This window comes from Heloderma suspectum, chromosome 7, assembly GCF_057233095.1.
Source record: "Heloderma suspectum isolate Gila_16-S chromosome 7, 16-S_ref, whole genome shotgun sequence".
Classification (NCBI taxonomy): domain Eukaryota; kingdom Metazoa; phylum Chordata; class Lepidosauria; order Squamata; family Helodermatidae; genus Heloderma; species Heloderma suspectum.
In genome coordinates this window covers 56,280,910-56,306,392 of record NC_139464.1, presented here as the reverse complement: position 1 = coordinate 56,306,392, position 25,483 = coordinate 56,280,910, and the positions used below count along the sequence as shown (strand labels likewise).

General features: G+C 39.7%; 1 protein-coding gene across 7 annotated transcripts in view; it reads right to left on the bottom strand.

The window, feature by feature from the left end:
• The window catches only part of ATP2B1 (ATPase plasma membrane Ca2+ transporting 1), an 89,682-nt gene that overhangs the window by 6,241 nt on the left and 57,958 nt on the right, over nucleotides 1-25,483 (bottom strand). For 6 of the 7 annotated variants that reach the window (XM_084810302.1, XM_084810300.1, XM_084810299.1 and 3 more), the window contains 15 exons: nucleotides 23,922-24,065; nucleotides 22,396-22,434; nucleotides 18,999-19,154; nucleotides 16,927-17,141; nucleotides 14,910-15,152; nucleotides 13,428-13,669; nucleotides 11,625-11,862; nucleotides 10,363-10,542; nucleotides 9,284-9,371; nucleotides 8,950-9,056; nucleotides 6,518-6,709; nucleotides 6,095-6,308; nucleotides 5,701-5,912; nucleotides 2,542-2,649; nucleotides 1,921-2,103 (listed from right to left, as the gene is read on the bottom strand). In XM_084810302.1, the coding sequence (XP_084666428.1) occupies nucleotides 1,921-2,103; nucleotides 2,542-2,649; nucleotides 5,701-5,912; nucleotides 6,095-6,308; nucleotides 6,518-6,709; nucleotides 8,950-9,056; nucleotides 9,284-9,371; nucleotides 10,363-10,542; nucleotides 11,625-11,862; nucleotides 13,428-13,669; nucleotides 14,910-15,152; nucleotides 16,927-17,141; nucleotides 18,999-19,154; nucleotides 22,396-22,434; nucleotides 23,922-24,065 (2,561 nt within the window). Of the gene's footprint in view, nucleotides 1-1,497; nucleotides 1,612-1,920; nucleotides 2,104-2,541; nucleotides 2,650-5,700; nucleotides 5,913-6,094; nucleotides 6,309-6,517; nucleotides 6,710-8,949; nucleotides 9,057-9,283; nucleotides 9,372-10,362; nucleotides 10,543-11,624; nucleotides 11,863-13,427; nucleotides 13,670-14,909; nucleotides 15,153-16,926; nucleotides 17,142-18,998; nucleotides 19,155-22,395; nucleotides 22,435-23,921; nucleotides 24,066-25,483 lie in introns of all 7 variants that reach the window. The other variant, XM_084810306.1, reaches the window with a different exon arrangement.

Here is a 25,483-nt window from a genome sequence, read left to right as displayed (position 1 = left end):
GTAAGTAAAGGAGGGAGCAATCATATGGTCACTAGACAGCAGCTAGACGGCCATAGGATATCTGGTTTTCTGGGAACCAACCTCTCCCTATTTCCGCACTGCCTCAGAGGCAGCGCGGAACAGCCCCATCCTTCATGCTCACAAGAGAAGTACAGAGTGGCCGAAAAGGGAGGCAGGGAGGGCGAAAATGCCTGTATAACACATCCAAGGTTTCGTTGACCAGCCTCTTCCACCGCTCAGCCCTCCTGCGGCTAGACAGCTGCAACTGGCTGTGTAGCCAAAAATGCAGGGCAGGAGACTCATAGAGGGAACGATCCCCTCTGTGCTTCTCCTGCCCTGCACTGGATAGGTGGTTGCTTCTGAGTTCAGAGGCAGCCACCTACCTGAATAGGATTGCGCCCTAAATAAATATTGTTTTAGTTATGTTGTATAAATACAGTTTAAATATACAGGGACATGTTTAAATTCTATTAATATAAATATTGTAAAATGTTCTATAGGTTTCCCTGAAGAAGGACCTACATGTTGGAACTATTTATTTTTGTGGAATAAAACACTTCTTTTGCTTACCCCATTGCTTTTTGGCATCCTTTTGGGGTTTCCCATTTTGTTGGATTCAAGCAGTTTTACCACAAGTATTTATAACACCGATTATGTACTTTTTACCTTAAAAGTATTACTAATTTTAGAGGGATGTTAGCACTCAAAATGGTGATCTTTGTAGAAAAATAATGTGCCAGAAGGAGAGAAGTGATTTAAAATACATAAAAGTTTATATAGTGTTGCCAAGAGAACCTAGAAAGAAATGCATCTAATGGAATGAAATAAAGATTTTTTTTACTTAAAACTAAACCATTCTAAGTCATTACTTCAAGTCTCAGTAAGTACCCTATCTCCTGCAACTTTGTAGGAAAGCTTGTGCATAGGAAAAGCTTAGTAATGATTTAACATCAAATAAAAATATGCACCCTCAGGTTTTAGGGCAGAGTTCGGCCCAGCTGATGGATTTTTAAGTTGCATGTGCAAAGGTTTCCCGTTAGCAAGCATCTGAAACTCATCTGCTCATGGTGGATCAGCTTTAAACATTTCACTGAATTATATTGTATATCTTCTTGTGCACAGTTATACTTGAAGGCATATACTCAAATATTTATAACAGTTATTTCTGAAGATTTGGAAAAAAGTCCCCTTCTGTGCAAGTATGAAGGCACAATATGTGCAGGTTCACAGCTTTCATTATAAATAATTGTTGCAACTGTTCCACCTATGTTGTAGCCCTCTAAGAAAAAAGGGTTTTGAGGACTTTATTTGGTAAGAAAAAATATGAAAAGCCTTAACGATGAATTTAAGGACTGAAGGAGAGAATGAAACGTTAGGTGCGTGGATTAGGAAATGTTAATTTCATGCACTTAGGAACACACACTCACACCCCACAGTAGTAGAAGCAGGAGGAGGAGGAGTAGTAGTAGTAGTAGAAGAAGAAGAGGAAAACACTACATGTGTAGGGGTAGAAATATTTGTTACATCATGGTGCTGGCTGGCGATGGAAGGTTGCCGCCTTAGAGCCCCCTGAATGGAAGTTCCACTCTGGAAAGCATTCACTACATCCATCTGCAAGGAATCAGAGATTGTGACAGCTTGCTCAGCAAGAGAGAGAGAGAACAAGAGAAAGGAGCATCCCATCTATAACACATAAAAAAGTAAAGAAAAAAGGCACTTTTACAGAGCAGATAAAGAGGCAAGAGTGTATTCAGAGATGAAGTAAAGAAGGAATTCCAGGGATTAAAGAGCCATCCATTTCCCCATGTTAAGAAGAGTTCAGTCACACAGTTTATGACCACCCAAACCAATACCAAGAGCCATGGGAAGATTTACAGCCCCCTCAACCCTCACCATCTCCTACCTTTTCCAAGACCATACCTGAGTTTGTATTCTGTTTAGGCCCCTAAACCACAAGATCTGACCACGCCGTAGTTCCCTTTCAGCATGATCAATCTCCTCTGCATCTTCTGCTAACTCTTCTTCTGGAATCTCTTCCTTCTGTGTTCCATGGCCAGCTTCCTTAAGAAATTTCAAATGGCTGGTTGGAATTGTTGATATCAACTACAAATGTGACAAAGAAGAAGTTAAGAGGTTTATAAAAGTGAGGTGTAATACACAAGCTGCATTTAGGAATTCATTCAAGTAATTCGAAATAAATGCAGTTTTATTTTTCAAGCATTTATGTTGAATCTTCTTTTGTAAGAAAGCAGAGCAGTAGTTGATTAAAGGGTTTTTTGAGGGGTGGTGGTGATTGGGGTGGGGAGGCAAGTGGCAGTAACAAAACACTGCCATACGTTTGGTTGAAATGGAGGCAGCAGCAAAAAGAGACTGCATCAAATGTTTCCAAAGTTTCTCTGAAACTTTGAGGTAGTAATGCAGCATAGACAAAGTTGGTTACAAAGGAAAAATTCACACTCCTATAGAGTGCATAAACATACATTTTTGGAAAATAAGTGTTGATAAATTCAGCAAATGAATTGCACAGGAAGTGTTACTTACCTGGCCCCAAAGAAGTGTTCCCATTCCTAGAAAAATTGACCATAGCCATTGTTCTACTGTAAGCTCTGAACAACTGAAAGGCTTCCCACCGAACTGCACAATAACTATCTGTGAAGAAAAATCATGAGTAGTTTGTTGGCTATTTTGAATAGTGCTAATCGGCCCCACAATAAATGTTCTCTGGGCGGATTACACAAGCTAAAAGAATAACGTACAGTACCAAAATAATGAACAGCACAAGAATAAAACATCTAAAAATAGCCATACAATCTTAAAAATGCCTGGGACAAGAGAAAGGTCTTTGCCTGGCACCAAAATGATAACAATGTAGGTGTCACACGAGCCTCCTTGGGAAGAGCATTCTAAACAGGCACCACGACTAAGAAGGCCCTGTCTATTGTGGCCACCGGCCTAATTTCCTTCAGTGGAGGAACCCATGGGAGAGCCTCTGAATATGACCTAAGGGTCCAAGCAGGTACATGCAGAAGGAGACATTACTTTAGATACTCTGGTCCCAAGCCATTTCGGGTTTTAAAGGTCAAAACCAACATTTTCAATTGGGCTTGGAAATTGACTGGAAGCCAATGCAGCTGATAAAGCACTAGTGTCACAAGACCAGTCCCAGTTAGTAGCCTAGCAGCTCTATTTTGACCTAACTGAAATTTTCAAGCCCTCTTCAAAGACAGCCCCACATACAATGCATTGTAGTAATCCAACTGGAAGTTTAACAGAGTGTGGATAACTGCCACCAAGCTATTTCTGTCCAGACAGGGTTACAGCTGGTATAGCAACATAGGCTGTTAAAAGGCGTTCCTGGCCACCTGTGCCTCAAATGACAAAGACATATCCAGGAGCACCCCCAAGCTGCATTGCTGAACTTTCAGGGGGAGTGCACCCCACTCCAGGACAGGCTGAATATTGCTCAACTGGGCAGATGAGCTACCTACAAACAACACCTCTATCTTGTCTGGACTGAGTAATCAGTAATTTAGGTGTCCAGTTCTAGGTTAACAAATAGTGCAGTAAAGTGCCAGGTAAGGAAACTCTGTAACATTTTTTTTTAAGAATATGCCTATACTGTCCTTCAGCAGAGCTTCCAGGAAAGTTCACAAAAGCAATATAAAATGCAAGTAAAAACTAACATATTAAAACTCCATTCATACCTTAAAAGGCCTGGGAAAATTAAAATTTTAATTTTACCTGGCTATTACCTGGTGCCATAATGTTATGCGTCTTGGCATCAGGTGAGCACCTCTAAGAAGGGAATGCCACAAATGGGGCGCCAACACTGAGAAAGCTCTCTCTGATTACCACCTGCCTTAACTCAGATGGCAGGGGGCCTGGAGAAGAGCCTGTGAAGATGACCTCAATACATGGGCACGTTGATATGGGAGCAGGCATCCCCTAAAGGTACCTGGGTCCTAAGCCGTGGAGGACTTTAAAAGGTAAGCACCAGCACTTTGAATTATGCTAGGAAATGGACCAGAACCCAGTGAAGTTCTTTCAATACTGGTGAGAGATGTTCCCACAGACGAGTCCCAGTCAAACCCTAGAAGCTGTATTCTGAATTCAAGTTTCCAGACAGTCTTCAAAAGCAGCCCCATGTGCAACTAGAGATGTGAAGGCCTGGGAAAAGGACCAGAAAAAATTGGGGGAACCCCCAAATAATGTGGAAAATGGTTTTCCCAAAACCAGTTCTGGCATCCTTCCCCCTGCCCTATTTTTCTGATTGTCTCCCCAGGCCTTCACATCTCTATGTACAATACTTAATCCTTTAAAGTATTGCATATAATGGTTTTCAACCTTCCCTTTCACCAAGTAGTTTTAAAATACTCCTGAAGGTTACATGGCAGTATCTGACTCTGGTGTAGGGGTTTTAAAATACAGACTTAATTCCCAATAGATTTTAAAAACTGGTGCTAGTTAAGTTGCATCAAATATCTTCACCCACATATTCAGTAGGTAAGGGTTTTTTTTAGCCATTCTATCACGTTTTAGAGCCCTGCAATTATGCAAGCTTGTTTACTTTAACATAACCATGCTACCAATAACTATGAATGTGTTCACTCTGTTTTCATATTAAGTCACCACTATGAGTTCCATGTGCAGTCACCTTCATAAAGTAATGATAGAATTAAGTATGCTCTTATGGTCACAAACATGGGTAACTGAGACATCCTAATTATTAAGCCTGCAGCGTGCTGATTTGGTTCCTGGCCACGATCAGTAAAAGCTCAGAGTATTTGGGTTGTAAATTCAATCTAGTCTAACATGCAAATATAATGTGACTTTAACTGTGATATTAGAAGATTAACATTCACCTATTTCAGAGTAACTATTTCAGCAATAGTCACATTTTAAAGCCTCGCATGAAAGACTTCAGAATCTCCAAACAAAACGTTATTAAGTCCTTAATGTTGGACTTGTTAACACATAAGAGTAATGGACAAAAGTGACAGGTAAGTGTCTTATCAGTTAAATCTCCAAATTTAAAAGCCTTTCTATTATTATTATTGTTGTTGTTGTAGTATTTATTTATATCCCGCCTTTTCCCCAATATTGAGACTCAAGGCAGCTTTACAATATTAAAAACTTGTACAGTTAAAACATATAAATAGAAATATACAAAAGTTAAAATATAATTAAATTATCAGTAATATTAAAATTGTATACAATTTTAGAATTTAAAAAGCCAACAACAATATAATCCGTAGTATCAATCCATCCTATTCTCAGAGATCCAGACTATCTATCCCCAAAGGCCTGCCGGAACAAAAATGTTTTTTGCCTGCCTGTGAAAATATACCACAGAGGGTGCCACTTTCGCCTCCCTGGGAAGGGAGTCCCAGAGCCTTGGGGCAGCCACTGAGAAGGCCCTCTCCTGCATTTCTACCAGGCAAGCCTATGATGGTGGCAAGGCCACGGGAAGCACCTCCTTGGAAGATCTCAGGGCATGAGCAGGCTCACAGGGGAGAATACAGTCTTTCAGATAACCTGGACCCGAGCTGTATAGGGCTTTGTAGGTCATGATATTAGCCAAACTATATACTGTGTTAAATCTGACTAAGGATACCTACTGGTGCATAGCTAAAGCACTGGACATTAAAAAAAAGGCAAAAGAAAAACAATTGTATCAATTAAGTTAAATAGTCTACCCACCTGTACAACAAATGTGCCAAGAACTATAGTACAGAATATTGCATTATTGAAAATTCCTTCAAATACATTCCTTTCACCATGAATTTTTCGTGCATTTATTTCATTAAAAAGTTGCATCATCACAAATGTGTTAAATACAATAGTATAGTGCTCTGAAGGTGGAGCATGGAGAGGTGCATTTCTTCCACTATCAATGTCAAAGATTTTTTCACCTGTGAAGGAGAGATTAATTACTCTCAGTATCTCATGTAAATTCAGATTCTCGTGTAAGACATTTCCAAAAAAGCTCAACACTGAAGAGCTGCACTAGAAGACTAAAATAGCCATTTGAGAAGCAGCCAAATAAAGCAAATAGCTTTTGGAAAGCTCAAGCATAGAAATTTAGCATGCTTACCAGCAAACAGGAGTGTAAAGACAACCACAAGCTGATAGAAAGCATGGCCCAGAATATTCTTCATCATCGTCCGAGAGATGAGAGGTTTATTTCTACCATAAGGTTTTCTCAGCAAGAGAGCTTCTGTGGGGGGTTCCGTTGCCAAAGCAAGCGAAGCCAATGTATCCATTATGAGATTTACCCATAACATCTGAACAGCTTTAAGTGGTGAATCCTATAAAAACGATATGTTTCCTAATATGTAAACACAAATATCCTAGAAACCAACAAGTTATGCCGTTGTTAAATATTTTCTCTATTGAAGTTTGGTACTGTGCTTTAAGCATACTTCTAGTAAATCGCTCTAAAATATAACTATTACATCAGAGTTGTAAGAGGAACATTTTCAACCCCATTACTTGAAAATGAATACACAATACCTACTTGTGTAATACATGCTCCTGTGAAAGCAACAATTACAGCTACTACATTGACAGTAAGCTGGAACTGAAGGAATTTGGAGATACTGTCATACACATTTCGTCCCCACATAACTGCTTTAACAATGCTTGTGAAGTTGTCGTCTGTAAGAATAATATCAGAAGCTTCTTTAGCTACATCAGTTCCAGCAATACCCTGAAACGGGGAAAAAAACACAAAGTCACAACATGAGGAGCAATGGGCATCACCACATTATCACATTCGCATTACACACCAACCTTGTGAATAAGCCCACAAGGAAGTTACTAGCCTGAAAAAAAAAAAAAGATTTAATAGCCTGCTAGGGGCTGGCAGGGGAGAGATGGAGGCTCTGCTCCTCCTCCAGCAGCCTGCAGCATTTCTACAAGGGTGTGGAGATTGTGCACAGCATAGAAACCAAGCAGGGTGCCCTGAGGGAGAGGGCCGTTCCATCTCTCCTCTTCCAGCCTGCCCACTTGCCTGCTTGCAATGCCTTGTCATCTATAGCTATCAGGCTAGTGCTTAAATACAAAACTGCTATACACCCTGTATTTAAACAATGCCTGAAAACATTGGTTTAAATCCAAAGGTTCTCTTCCTCCAATGAACCAACCTTAGTTTTAATATACTTTAAAAAGTTTGAATAGTGAAAAAAATATCAAATTAGGTCCTGAGTTCATCAAGTTCAAACAACCTCAGATGTTAAAAAATGTCACTATTCTGTCACATCTAGTTTTTAAAACCAGGTTAGACACTGTCCATATTTGTATATAAATGTTGATTGCAGATAACAGACTGGTGAATGATTAGTATTAACATATACAGGAAACATGCAGTACAATCATATCCATGCAGAAGTTCTGCTGAATTCAAGTAGGACTTTCTCCAAGGTACACATATACATAACTGCAATGCATAGATGTTATAATTCTTAGAAGTATTTTCTCTGATCCTGTACTGAACTAGTTAAAGTCATTTCAGTACATTACATCAACGTGTCAGCAGTACTGAAACTGCACATTCAAAGATTTATTTGCCTTCATCAGTATTTGCACATTTTCAGCTATCACAAAATAGCTTGATATCACGCTTCTTTTGTTCTACATAGCTGTAGTTAATCTTCAAAGGCACTAGGTGGCACAGTAACACAGTTGCTGAACATTCTGTTCGCATTAATAAAATTATGCAAGTTGTAGAACGGGAAGGCAGTATGTTTTAGAATCGAGGCATGGCTCCTTATATATCACATTCTGACAAGAAAAGGAGTCAACTACTGATGTTAAATGATTACATCTACGCAACCTGAAAAGCTGCCAGTGTTTTTGTTGAGAGCAGAAAGCATGTTCTAGATATCTATACGCAGCAACACAGCAATTTGTGTTTTTTCTCTAGTTGGACCCAGCTAAATAGGAAGTTGTGACTTTAAAATGCTACATGAGAGTGGTATGGGAGGTATCTACAACTCGGCCTGATACAAATGTAGCTAGACTGACTGGTTTGTACTCTTTGGAAAAAGCATCAATGTTATGGACTCCACATTAGGGAAAAAAAATACGTAGAAGCATGAAAGGTTCAGTGTCACGTAAGTGATCTACCTGACACCAAATGCTACAGAGATAAAACACTCATCTTAGTTGCGGTGTCACAATTCCACTGCAACAAGGAAAAGTAAGGAGAAGAAACCTGATCTTAGAATTAGGTACTCAAAAGGAGTATCAATTTAGCATGAACCACAGTAACATCTCACGAGTCACCGCACTTTAGTTTAAAACGATTGCAACAAAGTTTCTCTCTCCAAGGTTTTCTTCGAATTCCCTACACCCCCCCCCCCCAATCCATTTGTTATGTTTGTCAGAAAGCTCTACTATGGTTAATTGCTTTTCACAGTCCACGAGTCTCACCTGTTTTAACAGTTAGTCTATTACCAGAATAATACTTCCATAACTTAGTTTCTTGTGCCCTCTCCACATTAATAGTTCTAGATACTTGCACATGATTTCAGATTAATTGGCAAGAAACTGCAGAAATATTTCACCATGTTTTCTCCCAGAAAAAACTGCAACACTATATGTCAAAGGTTCAAGATATATTTCTATCTGAGCAGCTAACATTGAGCATCTTAGAAATTAACAGCAGCCCTGTTTAGTCTTGCATACAAAAATTTTTTTATTCTGATATGGACATTCGACTTAAGACTCTCATCTTTAGCTGGGCAGTTCTCCCATGGTTATCTGTGAATAGGGTGGACTGGAAACAGAGGAAGTTGCATTTAGTGCTATTCTTGCCACTGCTGTGTGTGAGCTAGATTTGTTAAATCTTCAGTATAATCTAAATGATCGTCACAACCCAAGATGACAGTTCACTTTAAAACAACAGTACTTATTGAAAACAGTGATGACAGCAGCTAAACCCCTCACCATAGCAAAGCCAACATCTGCTTTTTTCAGTGCTGGGCCATCATTAGTACCATCACCAGTCACTGCTACAACTTGCCTCTGTTCTGAAACAGTGCTGTCTATTATACCTAAAATGAAAGCACAAATATTTGTATTAGCATCAAAATACTAATGTGTAACTGAAAACTATGAGCTACTTGAAGTTGGTCTAACCCCAATATTTCATGTTATATTACAAGATACGGTCTCCTGTTCCTAAAAATTCATATCCAGACACTAAATATATGCTTGGCCCAGTATTTTCTAGGAAACGTTTGTTTCGTTAATGTCTGTTAGAAAAAGAGTGCTTATTTACCTTTTACCAGGGTGTGTTTGTCAGTGGGGGAAGATCTTGCAAGCACACGGAGTTTTGGCCAAATTTTGTCTATTCGCTCCTGTTCTATCTGTAAAGATAATTTAGTTTAGTGTCATGCAGGATGGATTGATTTAAATCAAAGCAATTTAAATCACCAAGAGAAAACCCTAATTTAAATCCAGTTTCCTACCGATAATTCTTCACATATTTCTTAAACAAGGTGCAAATCTGATCACTAAAACATGTTAGTACAGCATTTTACAACATCAAGGAGGGTATATTCCAGGACAGGGTCTCTCTCATACCCAGAAGACATGACAGTTTTCTGAGACAGAAATACGGAAGGATATAGGAACTTGAAGCTTTGTCTGTACAACAATGTCTTGCTTTTTTCCAGTTCATTTCCACTCTGCCTCCCTTGCTTGGTCCAGCCCAATATCCCAGAAGCATAGCCTGTGTCTTTGCACATAGGGCTTTATATTCAGAGAGACACAGGACGCTGCCTTACACGGAGTCAGACCACCGGTCCGTCTAGTTCAGTACTTTCAACACTGACTGGCAAGACAGTCCCTAGACTGACTCTCTAGGGATTCAGGCAGGATTCTTTCCTAGCCCCACCTGAAGATGGCAGGGACTGAACCTCGAACATTCTGAAAGGAGAGCAGATGCTCTACCACTGAACTATGACAAAGCCCAGAACTTTCAAAAAGCAAAAGCTGGTAGTTAGGCTAGGCAGAGCTATTTTTATGAGAGGAAGAAGTGAAATGAATACCTACTTGGGTTGGTAGGTAACTCAATACGAATGGGACAGAGCCATTAATTCAGTGTAATCAGACAATGAGTGTAGGTTTAGCATGTTTGTGATTACACTTAATTGTAACTACATTATTTTTTAAATGAGATACAAATATAGTATTTTACCGATGATTAAAAAAATAAAATAAAACAAAAGATTTAATTTTTTTAAATCTGATTTTTAATTATTATTTTTTATAAAGCATTGATTTTTATCCTTCCTGGTTTCATAACTAAGATTTTCACAATCAAAATCAAAATATTTATTAATTAACCAGACTCACCTCTCCTTTTTCATTACGTATTCTTCTATTGAATTCTTTGCCTTCTAGGCATAAGAAGTCCTCACCAGGATGCAAAATGCCACATTTTAAAGCAATAGCACGGGCAGTGTTAATATTATCACCAGTAACCATACGTACAGTTATACCAGCACGCTGGCATTTTCTAATTGCATCTGGTACCTAAGAAGAAAAAGAACTGTTTATATAAGAGTCTTGCTATTGCAGTGTTCAACAAGGAAATGCTCAAGTATTTTTTAAAATTCACAACTCAGAGGTTCCCACAAAAATTATATTTCTCCCCCTCTAAAATTGTATTTCAGTTAACATAGTAGGACTTAACAGTTCTATGAATCAATTTGCATCTTTATGTTACTAGGGATAAAATGCAGATAATATCAAGTAAACGTACGTATGTTTTAGTTTACAGATGTGTATCCAGCGGACATCTGTAACTATTAGTTTAACTAGTGTTCCTATAGCTTATTAGGGGAGAGTCAACTCATTAAACACATTTATAAATGTTTAGATGACTCACTTTTAGAAGAGGCTTAGGCAAAAACAGAGGGGGACCCAAGGTTACTGTTCAGCTGATGCACAAAAAGTTTATTGCAATATTGAGACAAGGCCTAATTCTCATAGGCAGATGTGATAAGTAAACTTGCATCAACCAACTGCTTCACACTGCTCGTGGGAACTCAAGGTTTACTACCTCATCTGGTGCTTGAGAGAACTAGGCCTTAGATTAGTTCAGAGGGAAAGGAACAAAGTATTTCTTTCTGCAAACATTTAATAATTTTAGGTTAAATGTGTATTGTATGCCTTGTATGCTGAACATTTCTCCAGTCCATTATAAACGTTTTAATACTGTAAAAAAAAGCTGTCTTCCAATGTCAATATCTATTACACTGGAGCACAGATAAAGGAACTTTCCCAAAGGGATGCGAACACCCACGTCACTCCTCACAACATCATGGTGTGTGATGCTTCCCTAAAAATGACACTATTTGTAGTAGTCATTGTTCATTCACAGAAAGGCCTTGAAGACAAGAGCTTAAATCAACCTGAAAATGAGAACTGATCTTTAGCCAGGGCACATTAGGTCTTGGGTATCATCTAAACATTAACTGTAAAGGCAAAGCAACAAAGTCTTGGTATGCTTACATTTCTTCTAAAAGTCAAGTTTAGCAGACACCCCAGAAAAGACTGGTGAGTTTAGGCAATGAATGTTCAAAGGTACACTTGAAGGAAGCGTTTTTCCCTACCTCATGCCTCACAGGATCTTCAATGCCTACAACAGCAATGCATGTAAGACCAGTGACAATGTCATTTTCATTGTCCCATTCTGGCTCAGGTTCTCCAGCTGGGAAGTCTCTGAACGCCAGACATATGGTTCTGAGTCCCTCTGAGGCCATAGGTTCAATCACAGTTTTTACAATATCATCACGGTCCCTTGGTCTGAATACTTTTGGTTCACCATTCGCACTTAGTATCTTGAAGCACCTGAAAACAAAATATAATAAACTTCAAGATTCAGAACACCCAATGAAATTCCTCTGGATCAAAGGCATTTTTCTCAAGGATTAGCATGGAGTCTTCCCAAGTCTCATGGCACTTAAATATACACACCTCCCATCACACAAAATTATTTCACTCTGAGAAAGCAACAGCAGCTTCCCTCCCACTCCACTCCCCAGTATGGGAACTTCTTTGTGCTGGTGCTTGATGATGGTAGGAGGGTGGGGAAGGCCAGGGAAGACACAGAAATGGGTACTGTAGGATTCATTATACAGCATGGCTTATGGGTCCCTACCATGTTCTAGGAACATCTTGGAGGAGTCTACTCCCCACCAGCCCTTTGCCAGCATGATGCAGCCTGGGAGGAATGAAGGTAACTCAGATGCACCCTAAGTGGGAAATGTTTTTGCTCAGGTCCATTCCCAAAAGGGGTGCTATAGTCCTGGCATTGTTTGTCAGACTTTTATTACAGGACAAGTACTGAGCAGGTCTTCAAAATGTATTTTCATATCTGTACAAGAATTTCATGCCTGTAGCTAACATTACATGTCTCCACAAAACAAGATGTCGTAATAAGAGGACTGTTCAGGAGCTGAATTGGCATATGTTTTCCCATATTGCTTGCAATAAACTAAGAGAATTCTACGACTCTCCAAGTACACACTACAATAATTTGAACTGAAAGTTCGGAGACCACTGCTACATAAAAAGTCTTTCAACCAAATCAAGCTCAACTGTATACACCTCACTAAGAACCTAGTTCTGCATTTAAAAAGCATGAAGAGAATGTATTTAGCTTGGTTATATTCATTCAATAGGAGGATAATGTGAACTGTTAGGGGGGAAAAGACCAGTGAAGACTTAGCTATTTCCATGATTAAGTAGCTTAGTTAAAAATATTATATAGCTAATCTAGCAATAAGTAGTCACTGCATTACATTATACAAGAGACAACAGTGGGCAGGATCCAACCTCTGCTGATTCTCTTGCGCCCCACTGATTCTGTTGTGCAAGTGGGGGATCCCACCAATTCTGATGCACAAATGGGACCCACTGCTTGCACAACAGAGATTTAGTGCTTCCCAAAGGAAGCCCTGAAATGAGTGGAAACACTCGTTTCTTGATTGACAGAGGTTGGCAAAGCTCCCTTATGTGAGCTCCGTTGACCTGCCCCATTCCAGAAATGAGTGTTTTCACTCATTTCCGGTTGCCCCGGAAGTACGAAATCTTCATTCCACAAGTGGTGGGTCCCACTTGTGGATGGGAATTTGCGGGGCATAAGGGAATCAGCAGAAATGTAAGCACCCCATTGGATTCTATCACTTGTATTCACGAAAGACTTGTTCAGCTTCATCAATGAAGCATCCATTCTAAATACAGACATGTTATAATGCCGATACAAACCCCTTGTGGGAAAGGTTTCTAAATTAGCAAGTTCTAAGAACTACTGAGAAAAAATAAGAAACACAGTGTTTAAATGCCAGGTACCATTTCAGGAATCAAATCAAACTGTTATGTGATAGAGAGCACAAGTACAAAAGCTAACTTGCTTTTTAAGTACTATCTCCGAGGCACCCTTGCTGAATATCCGGAAACTGCCATCAGAGTTCTTTAACACAGTACTCATAGATTTTCTAACAGAATTGAATGTGTAGACTTTGTAGAGTGCCTCTTCTGGTATTTCATTTCTAACATCTTGATAATCTCGTTTCAAATCCAGAAGCAGTCCCAGCAAGGCACATTCAGTTTTATTACCAACATGGCGGGGCAGACCACCTTCCTTTTCTGGAGACTGAAAGACAGAATAATCCTTGAGAAGCAATTTGCTTCCATTCAAGCAAATAAGCTTTAATTTATCATCTCCAAACCATAAATTGAAGATTTACAAGTTATATGCTGAAGTTAGACATTCATTTTAGCTTATACATCTTCTCAAAGAACATGCAATTACCAGGGAACTTAACAAAAGTTAAACGAAGTACATTCAATAGAATGTTGTTAAATGCACAAGAGGATTTTTTAATAAGAGCAATTTGCCTTCAAGCTTGGGCATTCTTCAGAATTTGCATAAAGAGGTCTCCCCCAGCACCCACCACCACCACCACCACCGGAGACCCAGAAAAGTGATTTTGTTATAGGGTATTGCCATTTGTAAACATGTCCATGAATAAGTAAAACTGCTGGTTTGCAATTGTGCAGGTCTGCATAATGTGATACACCAAGCCAAACTTAATTTACTAACCATGCCCATCACTTGCTCAATAAACTTGTTTTTGCTGCCTACCTGGGACTGCAAAAACAGAAGCATAGTTGAGCACTCAGTAGGTAACCAAGCATGGCTGATGTTTGGCTTGGTGAATCAATTAAGGCAGTTCTTGCATATTTCACAACTTTTGCCAGTCACAGCAACACAAGCTCCCTTGTCCTTTCAGGTTCTAAAAATCAGAATCTCTAAAAATGACACGTGAGACTTTGTGGCTCCTGGAAAGAATAATCTACATTAGTTTGCATCTCTCAATAGGTGAATAGCGTATCAAGCCATGAATTAAGCCAAGGCACAGTTAGAGTATCCACTGTTGCTGCTTTAGCCAGAACCAAGCTTTATTATGTTCTAGGAAACATATTACAATTGTATGAAACTCAAAATACATTATAACTCTAAAGAGCACAGCTAGTAGTTTTACATTTTAAAAGCCACTTTTCAATGAATTATCTAACCAAGAAAGCTCAGTCCAATATTATTACCATTAGTTACAGTAAGGTTCCCCCATCAGCTTAATAACATTTCAGTAATATGCATATATTACTTGATTAGAACATACATTTTAAAATGATTTCATAGGACATGTAGAATTTAAAAGACCCAGCTAAAGTTAAGCACATTGAGGACTCACTGATTTCAAAGGGAAAGATGTTAAACATGTGCTTACTTACTGCCTCTGAAACCAATGGGATGTTAAAATGTTTAACTTGGGCTTAAACATGCCACATCTGTTCAACTTTAAGGCATATTTTTTCCAGTGTATACTTACCAAGATTTTGGAAGTATAAGCAGAATTAACAGAGATTCCTGTTACAAGGTATGACAAAGTTTTCTCAGGAATAGCCTGTGGCTCTGGAATTTTTTTATAATGTTTTTCACTTATGTAAGCCTGGACTACTGTCATTCTGTTCATTGTCAGTGTTCCTGTTTTATCTGAGCAAATGGCTGTTGCATTTCCCATTGTTTCACAAGCATCCAGATGTCTGACCAAGTTATTATCTTTCATCATTTTCTATAAAAAGATAAACAAACTCAGTCTGAACAGTATTAAGCCATTTTCATGATTTACGTGTATCCCCAAGTTGAGCTTCCTAGAAAAAGACACAATGGAATTATCATATCTACGCTTCAAGTTAGAGCCATAATTTTTATATTTTTCCCTGTGGTTTTTACTCTGATTTTATTCTGTTTAAAACTTTTAAAGGATTTATATTATGTTTTATCATGTTGTATTTTAGAGTTGGGGCAGTATCTAACAGGGTGCAGCCACTAATGTAAATTACGTTACCCTAGTGTAAACTACTCTAGTGCAATGGCAATAGCATTAGCTAGCAGTATGCCAGTTACCTGGGGAAATCGGTGTGCCAGCTAATGCTGTTGCGCTAGAGTAGTTTATGCTAGCACAATGCAATTTACATTAGCAGCTATACCCCAGCGGATGCTGCCCTACATTTCTGTAAACTGCCTAGAGAGCTTTGGATATTGGGTGGTATAGAAATGTAATAAATAAATAAATCCCAGACAAGCATAACATCAAGCAGCAGAAAGTATTTCCTGTAAGCTATTGCAATTTAACAGGGAACAGGATTTCCAGTGCTTAGAAAGAAGTTACATTTAATGCAGAATTGGGGAACCACAGGCCTCTGGGCTGGATGTAATCTGTGGCGCCTTCTTGTCCAACCTGCACTTTCTACTCCTAGGTCCCACCCCCTCTCCCCAGCCATGCTCCCTCCACCACTGTGTTTTTCCCTTCTGCTCATGCTACGTCTCGTGTTCCTGTGCTCCGCCTGGTCCTCTTGGATGCATTTTCCCTTTCTATTGCTCCCCCACCTCCTCCTGTCTCACTGCAGCTTCCTTTTGTGTTCTGCTTCTCGAGGAATAGGATTTCTGAAAACCTTTCAAGGCTACCCAAACCTGCTCTCTTTTAACTCTTCACCACATTCCACCACTGAGAAGGCTATGGTGAAAACTCACAGGGGATGGGGGGGGGGGGTGAAGTTTGTGACTAAAGGAGGGTAGAGGCACAAAAGTGGTGGACTTAAGGGAAATCAACTCCTGAAGCAATCATTTCTGGTTTCTTTTTCTTGTGAGGGGGCATGATCCTGCTGGAGAACTTCTTATGATCAGGTGGTCTCTAAATACGAACGGGCTGTGTGTGCATGGGTAAATGGATATGGGGGTGGGTGGGTGAAAAAAGAGAATCAGAGGATGGATGGATGGATGGGATGCACACTTGTGACAATCACAAATGTGAGAAAGATAATGGATTAGGGTAGGAGTGTGCAAGGATGGATGGATGATGGAAGAAAGTGTGTGGTATTGCTGACATGTAGCCCAACAGACTATCCCCAAGGGAATGTGGCCCTTAGCAGGAATAAGGCTCCCCACCCCTGATTTAATGTCTTTACACTTTACAAATGCTGCTTGTTTGTAAACATAGGTTATGGCTTTTAAGCACATTCAGAACAAGGCATTCACAGTTAACTCTTAATACAGATTTCACGGAAGTGCAGTTTGCTTAGGAAAAATGTCTATGAACATAGAATCATAGGAACATAGTGTCACAGAACAGTAGGGTCGGAAGGGGCCTATAAGACCATCGAGCCCAACCTCCTGCTCAATGCAGGAATCCAAGTCAAAGCATCCCTGACAGATGGCTGTCCAGCCTCATCTTGAATGCTTCCAGTATGGGAGAGCCTACCACCTCCCTAGGTAATTAGTTCCACATGAAGCATCTATGGCATGTAATGTAGTAGCATACAGAAGCATACATTTCTCCCACATACCTTTACAGAGTAAGCCAGTGAGATAGTGACTGCAAGTGGAAGACCCTCTGGAACTGCCACAACCAGGACAGTGACACCAATGATGAAGAACTTCACGAAGTATTGAATATATATTGGTGTGCATTCAGCAAGCCAAGGACGTTGCTGGACCCAGAAGGTATCAATTACAAAATATAATACAAGAATGATGACTGTGACTGCAGACATCAGCAATCCTTTTATGAAGAGAAGAGAACCAGTTAATCCTTTATTTTACAGATATACTCTAAAAATAAGTCTCAAGTATCTATTTCAAAGCCTTGTTTGATTAAATATTTACAACTGAATGCTTGACAAATTCCCCAAGGATTTGTATCAGGACTGGTACTTTTTAACTTCATGAATGATCTGGGCTTAGAAGTGAGTAGTGAGGTGCCCAAGTTTGCTAATGACACCAAATTATTCAGGGTGGTAAAATTTTTGAAGAGATCCAAAAGGATATCTCCAGATTGGGTGAATGGGCAATAAAAATGGTAAATGCAGGTCACAGTATGCGTAAAGTGGGGAAAAATCCTAACCAAATCTACACTGATGAGGTCTGAGTTGATGATGACTGACCAGGAAAAAGATTTTGGGTTGCTAGTGGATAGCTCAATGAAAACATAACCCAGTGTATGGCAGCTATAAAAAAGGCAAATCCCATTTTACGGATCAATAACAAAAGTTAATATCATAATGCCTGTATGCAAACCTAGGACATAACCCCATTTTGAATACAGTTCTGGATGCTATAGCTCAAAAAAGATATTGTAGAGCTAGAAAAGGTGTGGAAAAGGGCAGCCAAAGTGATCAGGGGAACTCCCCTATTACAATGTTTGAGGATTTTAAATTTAAAGCTGCCTTCCCCAACCTGGTGCCCTTGAGGTATTTTGGACTACAACTCCCACAGTCACTGCTTACTGGCTGGGGCTGATGTAAGTTATAGTCCAAAATGTCTGGAGGGCACCAGTTTGGAGAAGGCTGTTTTAAAGGAAAAGTGAATAATCAGGACATGATTGAGGAGCATAAAATCATGTATGGTGTGGAGAAAGTGGAGAACTTTGTCTTTCTCTCATATGATACCGGAGCCATCTAATAGAGCTGGATGGTGGGAGATCAGAGCAATCAAAAAGAAGTACTTCTTCACACAACACATAGTTAACATATGGAATTTGCTACCACAAGATGTGGTGATGTCCACCAATGCTGATGGTTTTAAAGGAAGATTAGACCAATTCATGGAGGAATTTCTCAATGGCTACCAAAGTCATGATGGCTATATACTACCCCCAGTAACAGAGGTAGTATATGCCTCTGAGTATCAGTTGCTGGGGAACATGAGATGGAGATGCTGTTGCCCTCATGTCTTGCTTTTGAGCTCCCGCATAGGCATCAGGTCGATCACTGCGGGAAACAGGATGCTGGACTAGATAGGTCTTTGGTCTGATCCAGCAGGGCACTTTAGTATTTTATCCAATTCTCAAACAATTGTTACTAACAATGAGCACAACAGCTATTTATGCAACTAATGAAGGACACTGAAGAGGAAACAGAACTTACACATCTCATAGGAAGAACCAGAGGAACAAACAAACCAGAGGGTAGAAGGAAAAGATCAAATGCCAAAACAAAGAGAGGACAGACTACTGTGGGTCCAGTGGTACTTTCCCAGATGCGAGGGACAAGATATATTCTACTCTATTTTTTACTTATTGTATGATGTGCTCTTATGTAAGCCATCTTGAATTCAGTTTGTGAAAAAAGAGAGGATATAAGAATTTAAATAAAACATAACTGAAGTTAAGGTGCTAACAGTTATTGCTGCAACATCCACTTTAATTATAGAACCATTATGTGCACCAACTAAAATGGTGATATTTGACAATCACTTTTAACACCATTAGCTTATCATTGTCAATCAAATAAGCATTATAGATTTACTCTAACTAGACAGTTGTATTCTCTCTAGCATAGTAGTGGCAATCCACAATTAAAAAATAGCCATTTCAACTCATTTTATTCCATTCAGGACCATAAAAATGAAAAAGGCATACCTGCTTTGCCAATCTGAACTGCTAACTTGGTGAGTTTTCCTTGCAGAACGGATTTCTCTTTCTTGGGCATATTGTTTCTTTTTTTGTCGTCTCCATCAGCACCATCTTCACTCTTCAGGGGCTGCATTTCCATGGCAGCACCATCCTGAGCTTTTGCTAAGTTTACAAAAACCCAAATACATAAACAACCCTGTTAGAGACTTGACATTCACCAACTGTTTTGAAACTATAGTTCAAGTATTTAGGAAGCTTTTGGCTGCCAGTTAACTATAGCTAATTATCATACTTCAACCAAAACACACACCAAAAAGTGTTCTAGGCAGATTCAATTTTGGTTTTGTACCAAAAAAGTACAAAAAGTACAAAAGTACATTTTGTACCATCAAAAATTATTTGAGCTTTTTTATTAGAAATGTATTCTCAACGCATAACATCAAAATATAACTTGCATAAAGTAAAATAAAAACATTTCTTGTTAAATGTTGCTAAGAATCCCTATATTTTACTAGCTTAAGAAGGAATAGTATTCCCTAAACATTCTTGTTCTTAGACTTCTAGTCCTAATAGCTTAAAAAGAAAAGATCTCATTCTAAGTAGCAAGGTTCCCATTCAAATTTGAATAGGCTATTCATTTGACAGGTACTGTCATGTGCTCACTAGAGGAATCCTCCTTAGAGGAAGAACTAGAGCCTCCAGAAACCAAGGGCACACTAGATCAGTCACTGGCACCAGACCAGGAGGAGCCTGGGCCTTTGGAGAAGACTGCTGCAGGTCCTTCCCTGTCACAGGGACAGGACTCTGACTCTGGTGCAGAGGCAGAGCAACTCCCCAGCAGCATTGTCGCCTTAAGTGACAAGCTAGTAGGCCTCCTGTAAGAAGCAGTGCTCACTTACAAAGGCAGTCTCCTCTGGAGAAAGTGACTCCTCTTGAGTAGGGCTCTGACCAGAGAGCTCTAATGGACAGCAGCTGAGCCCGGGTGGGGCTCAGCAGCCTTTGTGGCTAAAAGCCTTCAGCCAGAGCTTGCTAGTTGCTGAAAACAATGTCTCACTAGTCATCCCTTCTGACCCCGCCTTGGGATTGAACGTCTGTTTTACAGATCTTGGACTCCTGCTTCACTCTGCCACTGGATTGTGTATGTATCTGACTGCTTAACTGTGTTTGCCTGTGGTTTGACCCTTTGCCGGTTGGGCCACTCCTGCTTTGCCTGACTCCATATACCGGACTAACTGCCTGTGCTTTGACCCTGTGCCTGTTACTTTTATCATTTCTGCCTTTGCCTGAACTGCCTGGAACTGAAACCTGTCTGCTGGAACACTGACCTGGTTTAATACGTGGCCTTGTGGTCAGCCCTATTGCTGAGACTGCTACAGCCCACACAGGACAGTTACACAGGCCTGGTAAGCCTCCAATAAAAAATTCTCTCATTCTAAAAATCAGCACATACTTATACCTTTTGTATAATAAACTAATATTATCTACTGACCCATAGATTAGGGCTCACAAGCTACATTAACTTATTGATATTAAATGTTTCTTTAAAAAACATATAAAAAAACCCTATACATACACCTTTCAGGCTATATAAGATAAATTCTGAATCATACCCTTGAGAAGGTAACTCCTTACTCAAAACTGGACCTGGAATAATAACCAGTGGAATAACCTGTGGCTTAGTGTGATGTGCAGGTCATTGTGAACTTGCATGTGTCTTCCCTTTAATACAATTACTACTTTTTACTTATTCTCGTTTTCAAATTCTTAAATATTTATCATTAAACATTTGGCAGTTGTATTTCATAATAAAAAATTTTATATTGTGTAAGAAGTGGGTTAGCAATTACTTAATAGCTTAAGCTTAATAGCTTCTTAATAGTCTTCTAAGCAATTCAAATAAAGCAAAATAAGCTGTTTCCTAAAAATCCAGGACAAACCCCTACCCCCTATACACCCCACCACCAATTCTAGAGTAAACCTCAAAGTAACAAGTTTATTTGCTGAGATTTATTGGATATCAGCAGCAATAAGGCCACCTACATTGGCAATCAATTTGAGAAACCAGGTTTAATCAATTAATTTAAGTATCAAGACTAACTGTGTGGCAAATCTCTAGAGCATATATCATGTCTGCTCAGTAGTAAGTTGGATGTCAGCAGACAAATCCACTCACCAGCAAGAAGTGCCTCCCATTTCATGTCTGCCCCTGTTCTGCTTCTCTAGCACAAAGATCCCATCTCCTGTGAACTGCAGAAACCCCTAAGGAATGCTGTTTGCTTGGCCCTCTGTAAAAGTCAAATGCAAAGGCAGAGCGACACCCACTCTTTCCTCCAAGTTTTCTGCAGTTCAGAGAATTCAAGAGGGAAGGGATGTTCTCTTCTTTCCTGCTGGGATTTTAACACGAACTGCATTCTCATTGCCTTCTGCAGAAGTCTAGCATAAAGACAGCAGACATCACTCATTGCCCTTCTCAGTTATCTGTGTATTCCATGGGGCCCAGGGGATTGATGGAGTGAAGCTGGAGAGGAGTTGGTGGCAAACATAAAGGATGATGATAAAGCCAAGCCAAAATTGGTGGACCCCTAGACCTTAGTCACTCCTTACAACTTGGCTCCTAAATAAATGAGAAATAACTAGCTTTAAGGGGAACACATATTTAATAGAGCATAGCTCCAAGTTATGATAAACATGGGGCTGCTGAAATTTACAAGCACCTTGACAGAACATTATTTCCCTGCCACCAATGAAATAGAGTATCATTGGAAAAAAGCACAACATCATGGCATAAGCACACCGTGTGTGTGTGTGTGTGTGTGTGTGTGTGTGCGTGTGCGCGCAGACTACCATTTTCAGAAGCAGTTCTGTGTTTATAGAAACAATGTCATACCCTCACAGAACATGGGAATAAACATCCAGAGTATCAAATGATACATACACGCTCTAAAACGATGGTTAAGAGACTGGGAACAGGCCACAGAATCACATTCTCCATCACCTTACCATATTTTAGTGCCATTAGCAGCTTGGAACACTAGCTACAACTCCAGATTTAACAGGTGTCCTGGTTGGCTTTAACACCAGTTACTATTGGTGCTGAATAAACATTTTAGTACAGTTATGGTGGGGGGGAGGGATCACTTCTAATAAGGAATATGTGGGGAAGGGGAGAGAGCACATGAGCCTGTGGTCTATACTCACTCTTAACTATACTCAAGAGTATATGCTGTTCATCCACATTAGTGTCCTAACATTAGATTGTGAGAACAAGTCACATCTTTTAGATCTATGACTAAGATTATGTATGATATAGTTTCAAAATGTGAAGCAGAAGTTTTGCTTGAATGTTACACCAAACATAGTGTATTCAAAAATCAAAGTTAACAAAATAAGTACTGTTTCTTACCTTTGTTACGATTTTCAATAGCACCATCTTGTTTTTTACCTGCAAACAAAAGACAGCAATAGATTTAGAAATACAGGTTCAAAAGCCACCTTAGATTTGGGTAATGAGATCTTCTGTTCATTATCTTTTTATCTATACTTAAGCTAAAGGGCACTGTTGTATTAACAACATGGAGAATTACCGTTTATAATTTCTCTTGTAATATGTCTATGTACGTATTGCTGTGCTAGATCAAGCTCCACAAAGCTCTTTCAGAGCAGTTCAGAACAGTCTAGTGTAATACTTTTCTGGACTTCAGAGCTACATACCAATCTAATGTGTGCTTTAGATCACATATTAAATGCTTAGGCTTAATTCACTGTTTAAAGCATTACAGGCTTATTCTAATGTTGTAAGGATGTTCAAGTGTTTTGGGGGGGACTCATAGAAGAAGCTAGAAGGCAATTGGTTTCACATGAGTAACGGGAGAGAGGAGACAGACAGACAGACACAGGAAAGCTCTTCTTATGCATTCTTCAAATGGAATGCTTCAGCTGCTCTCTTAACTGGTTTACCCAGACAGACTAAATACAGTCATGAGTGTACAAACCTCTAATCCTCCTCATGTTCTCACTCCAATGTTGCATCTATTAAGTTAAAACGAACAATGCTGTTGCTACTAGCTTACATCCTGGAAGAGCAAGATTAGTCAAGTTTTTTGTGCCATAAATTCAAGTGCATAGGGCTAGTGGAAGTTACTCCAATTCTCATGAGCCTAGGAGAAGACAAGTTTCTCCCTCCCCTTGCACTCACTTTGGAGACATATGAAAGCAGAAAGAAACGTCACTACTTTGTTCTTGAGACTTAGTGAAACAAGCCCCCAACCTCCTCCCCAGATCACAGCTAGGGAGGGGAACAGGGGCTCATCCTCCTTAGTCATGCTGGGCCTTGAGCTCAGCACAATATGGAATAAAATCCTTCTCCTCCCTCTCTAGGGAAGGCAGGGTTACAGCAAGCACAAGTTTTGGCTGGCTACCAAGATTTGTGGACTCTTGGTAAAAGCTTAATATTTAATATTCAGCAAAAATCTGAACCACGTCAAAGATCCCAGGTATGTTTACCCAGAATGATATGGTCCTACTTCACAGATAGGAAACGTCTTTCAGGGTTTATTCCTTAGGCTGCTCCCTCTTGCATACTATATTCTGTTGAGTTTCCTATTATCTGTTAGACCTCACACAACACATCTTATCCGTGTGATATTGTTAAGAGCACTTGAGATAAAACTGATTGTATTTAAGTAGCTACTAAACTGTCAGCTCAAGCTGGTCTGGAAAATTAACTCAAAATAATTGAGACAGAAGAGTTATGATTCCATTTTCAAAGTTATCTTGGACAGCTGAAGTGGGGAGCCTGTTTTCCATATAGTCATTTTGCATTACCAACAACAACACATGGAGACTTTCTATAAAAGGCAAGCTAGCTGCAAAACATGCCTCAAAGGACTGTCCAAATATTTTCATGTTTCTAAACTTTTATGTGCTTACTTTTCTTGTCCTTCTTCTCTTTTTCCTTCTTTTCTTCATCATCATCAGCTCCAGCACCAAGAAGAGTAAAGATAATTCCAGTTTGTGAGTTTATACCTATAGCAGTAACTACCATTCTTCCAGAACCTTCCATTACATGTGTACCTGAAATGCAAAAGTATGCATATTTGTGAATTTTGCTACAGTTTATAGTGGAAAAACTTGCTGCAATTTCACAATTCCTCCACAATTAAAGTTATTTTTACAGTATGCATCATGGTTTGATCAATAAAGGCTGTTCAGAAAATATAAACAGGGAAAGGATTTTAAAATACCCAAGAGAGTTCGAGCCAATTCACAACCATTTTGTAAAACAGTACCTATTTGAAGATCATGCACCTGCCAACTTCTAGATGGTGGTCATCCATTATGCAGATGATGTGCAAGATTCAGTTTCTAGCATCCACTTGGTAAATGCCCAAAAGTAATTACATTTGTATCCCCTTCTCAAAGTTACCTTTGCACAAGGCTCTCAGGGCAGCATACGTAAGGCTATCTCAATTTTAGCCTAACAAGCCAGTGAGGCAAGAGCCAAATTAAACAGATGGTGGCAATCTTCATGTTTTAACATGCTTTTGCATAATTGGGGGTGGGGGAGAAAGACATGCAATGTTAAGAGTAATGGGGAGCACAAGTACAGAACACCTGGCCTTTGCATTCTTGCAGCCCCATCCCAATCATTTAATCCCCATCCAGGCTCCTTCTCATATGTAAGAATAGTTGAGAGAAAGTCACATTGGAGGGCAGACACTGGAAAGGTAAGCTGTGGGGAAGGGGGTGGAAGAGAGCCTTCACACCTCATGTGTGCAATGTTTGTTCCTTATACTGGACACATGCAGCATGCTTGCACACAGTATTCCTACATGACTGCAGTAGTGGCTCAGGGATAGGTGACTGGCCTTCATGGCCAAACAAGATTTGAACCCACTAATTTAAAAGATTTTTTGGGTGCACTTCCCAAAGCTGTAATTACTTGCATGTGACACATGTACACTAGCTGGTCATGAACTGGGAGCCAGTACATGTAAGAGAAGTGCTTTGCTCATGGCTCGTATCCCAGTCACGGCACAGAGGCCTTTAACAGCATCCTATCAGAACTGGAGTTTATTTTAAATTACAGAGACAGCCACAAGTACAATACTTTCATAGTATGGGTCACCAGAACTGTTCTTTCCTACCACTGCAGAAGGACAGATCCACCTTGTATATGGGCAAACGTCTCTAGCGAGATTAATTTTAAGTGTGCTAAGAAACTCTTCAATGATAGGATTGTCTAACACAACACTGTAAAAATGTACATAAAGCATTCTATACTTTTGGGATAGGATAGGAGCTTATTGAGTTTCACACTATCTCCTTTCCCCCTGCCCCCCTAGAAAAAAGGTTGCTGAACTGGTAATAAGCCTGCACTGTACACTAGACTCAGTTGACTTTCCAGCTTGGGCACAGAACAGAGCAGAAGCTGGCCCTGTTCAAGGATTTATGCAGATCCAGGATTACCGTGCTAGGCCTAGAAAATCTTC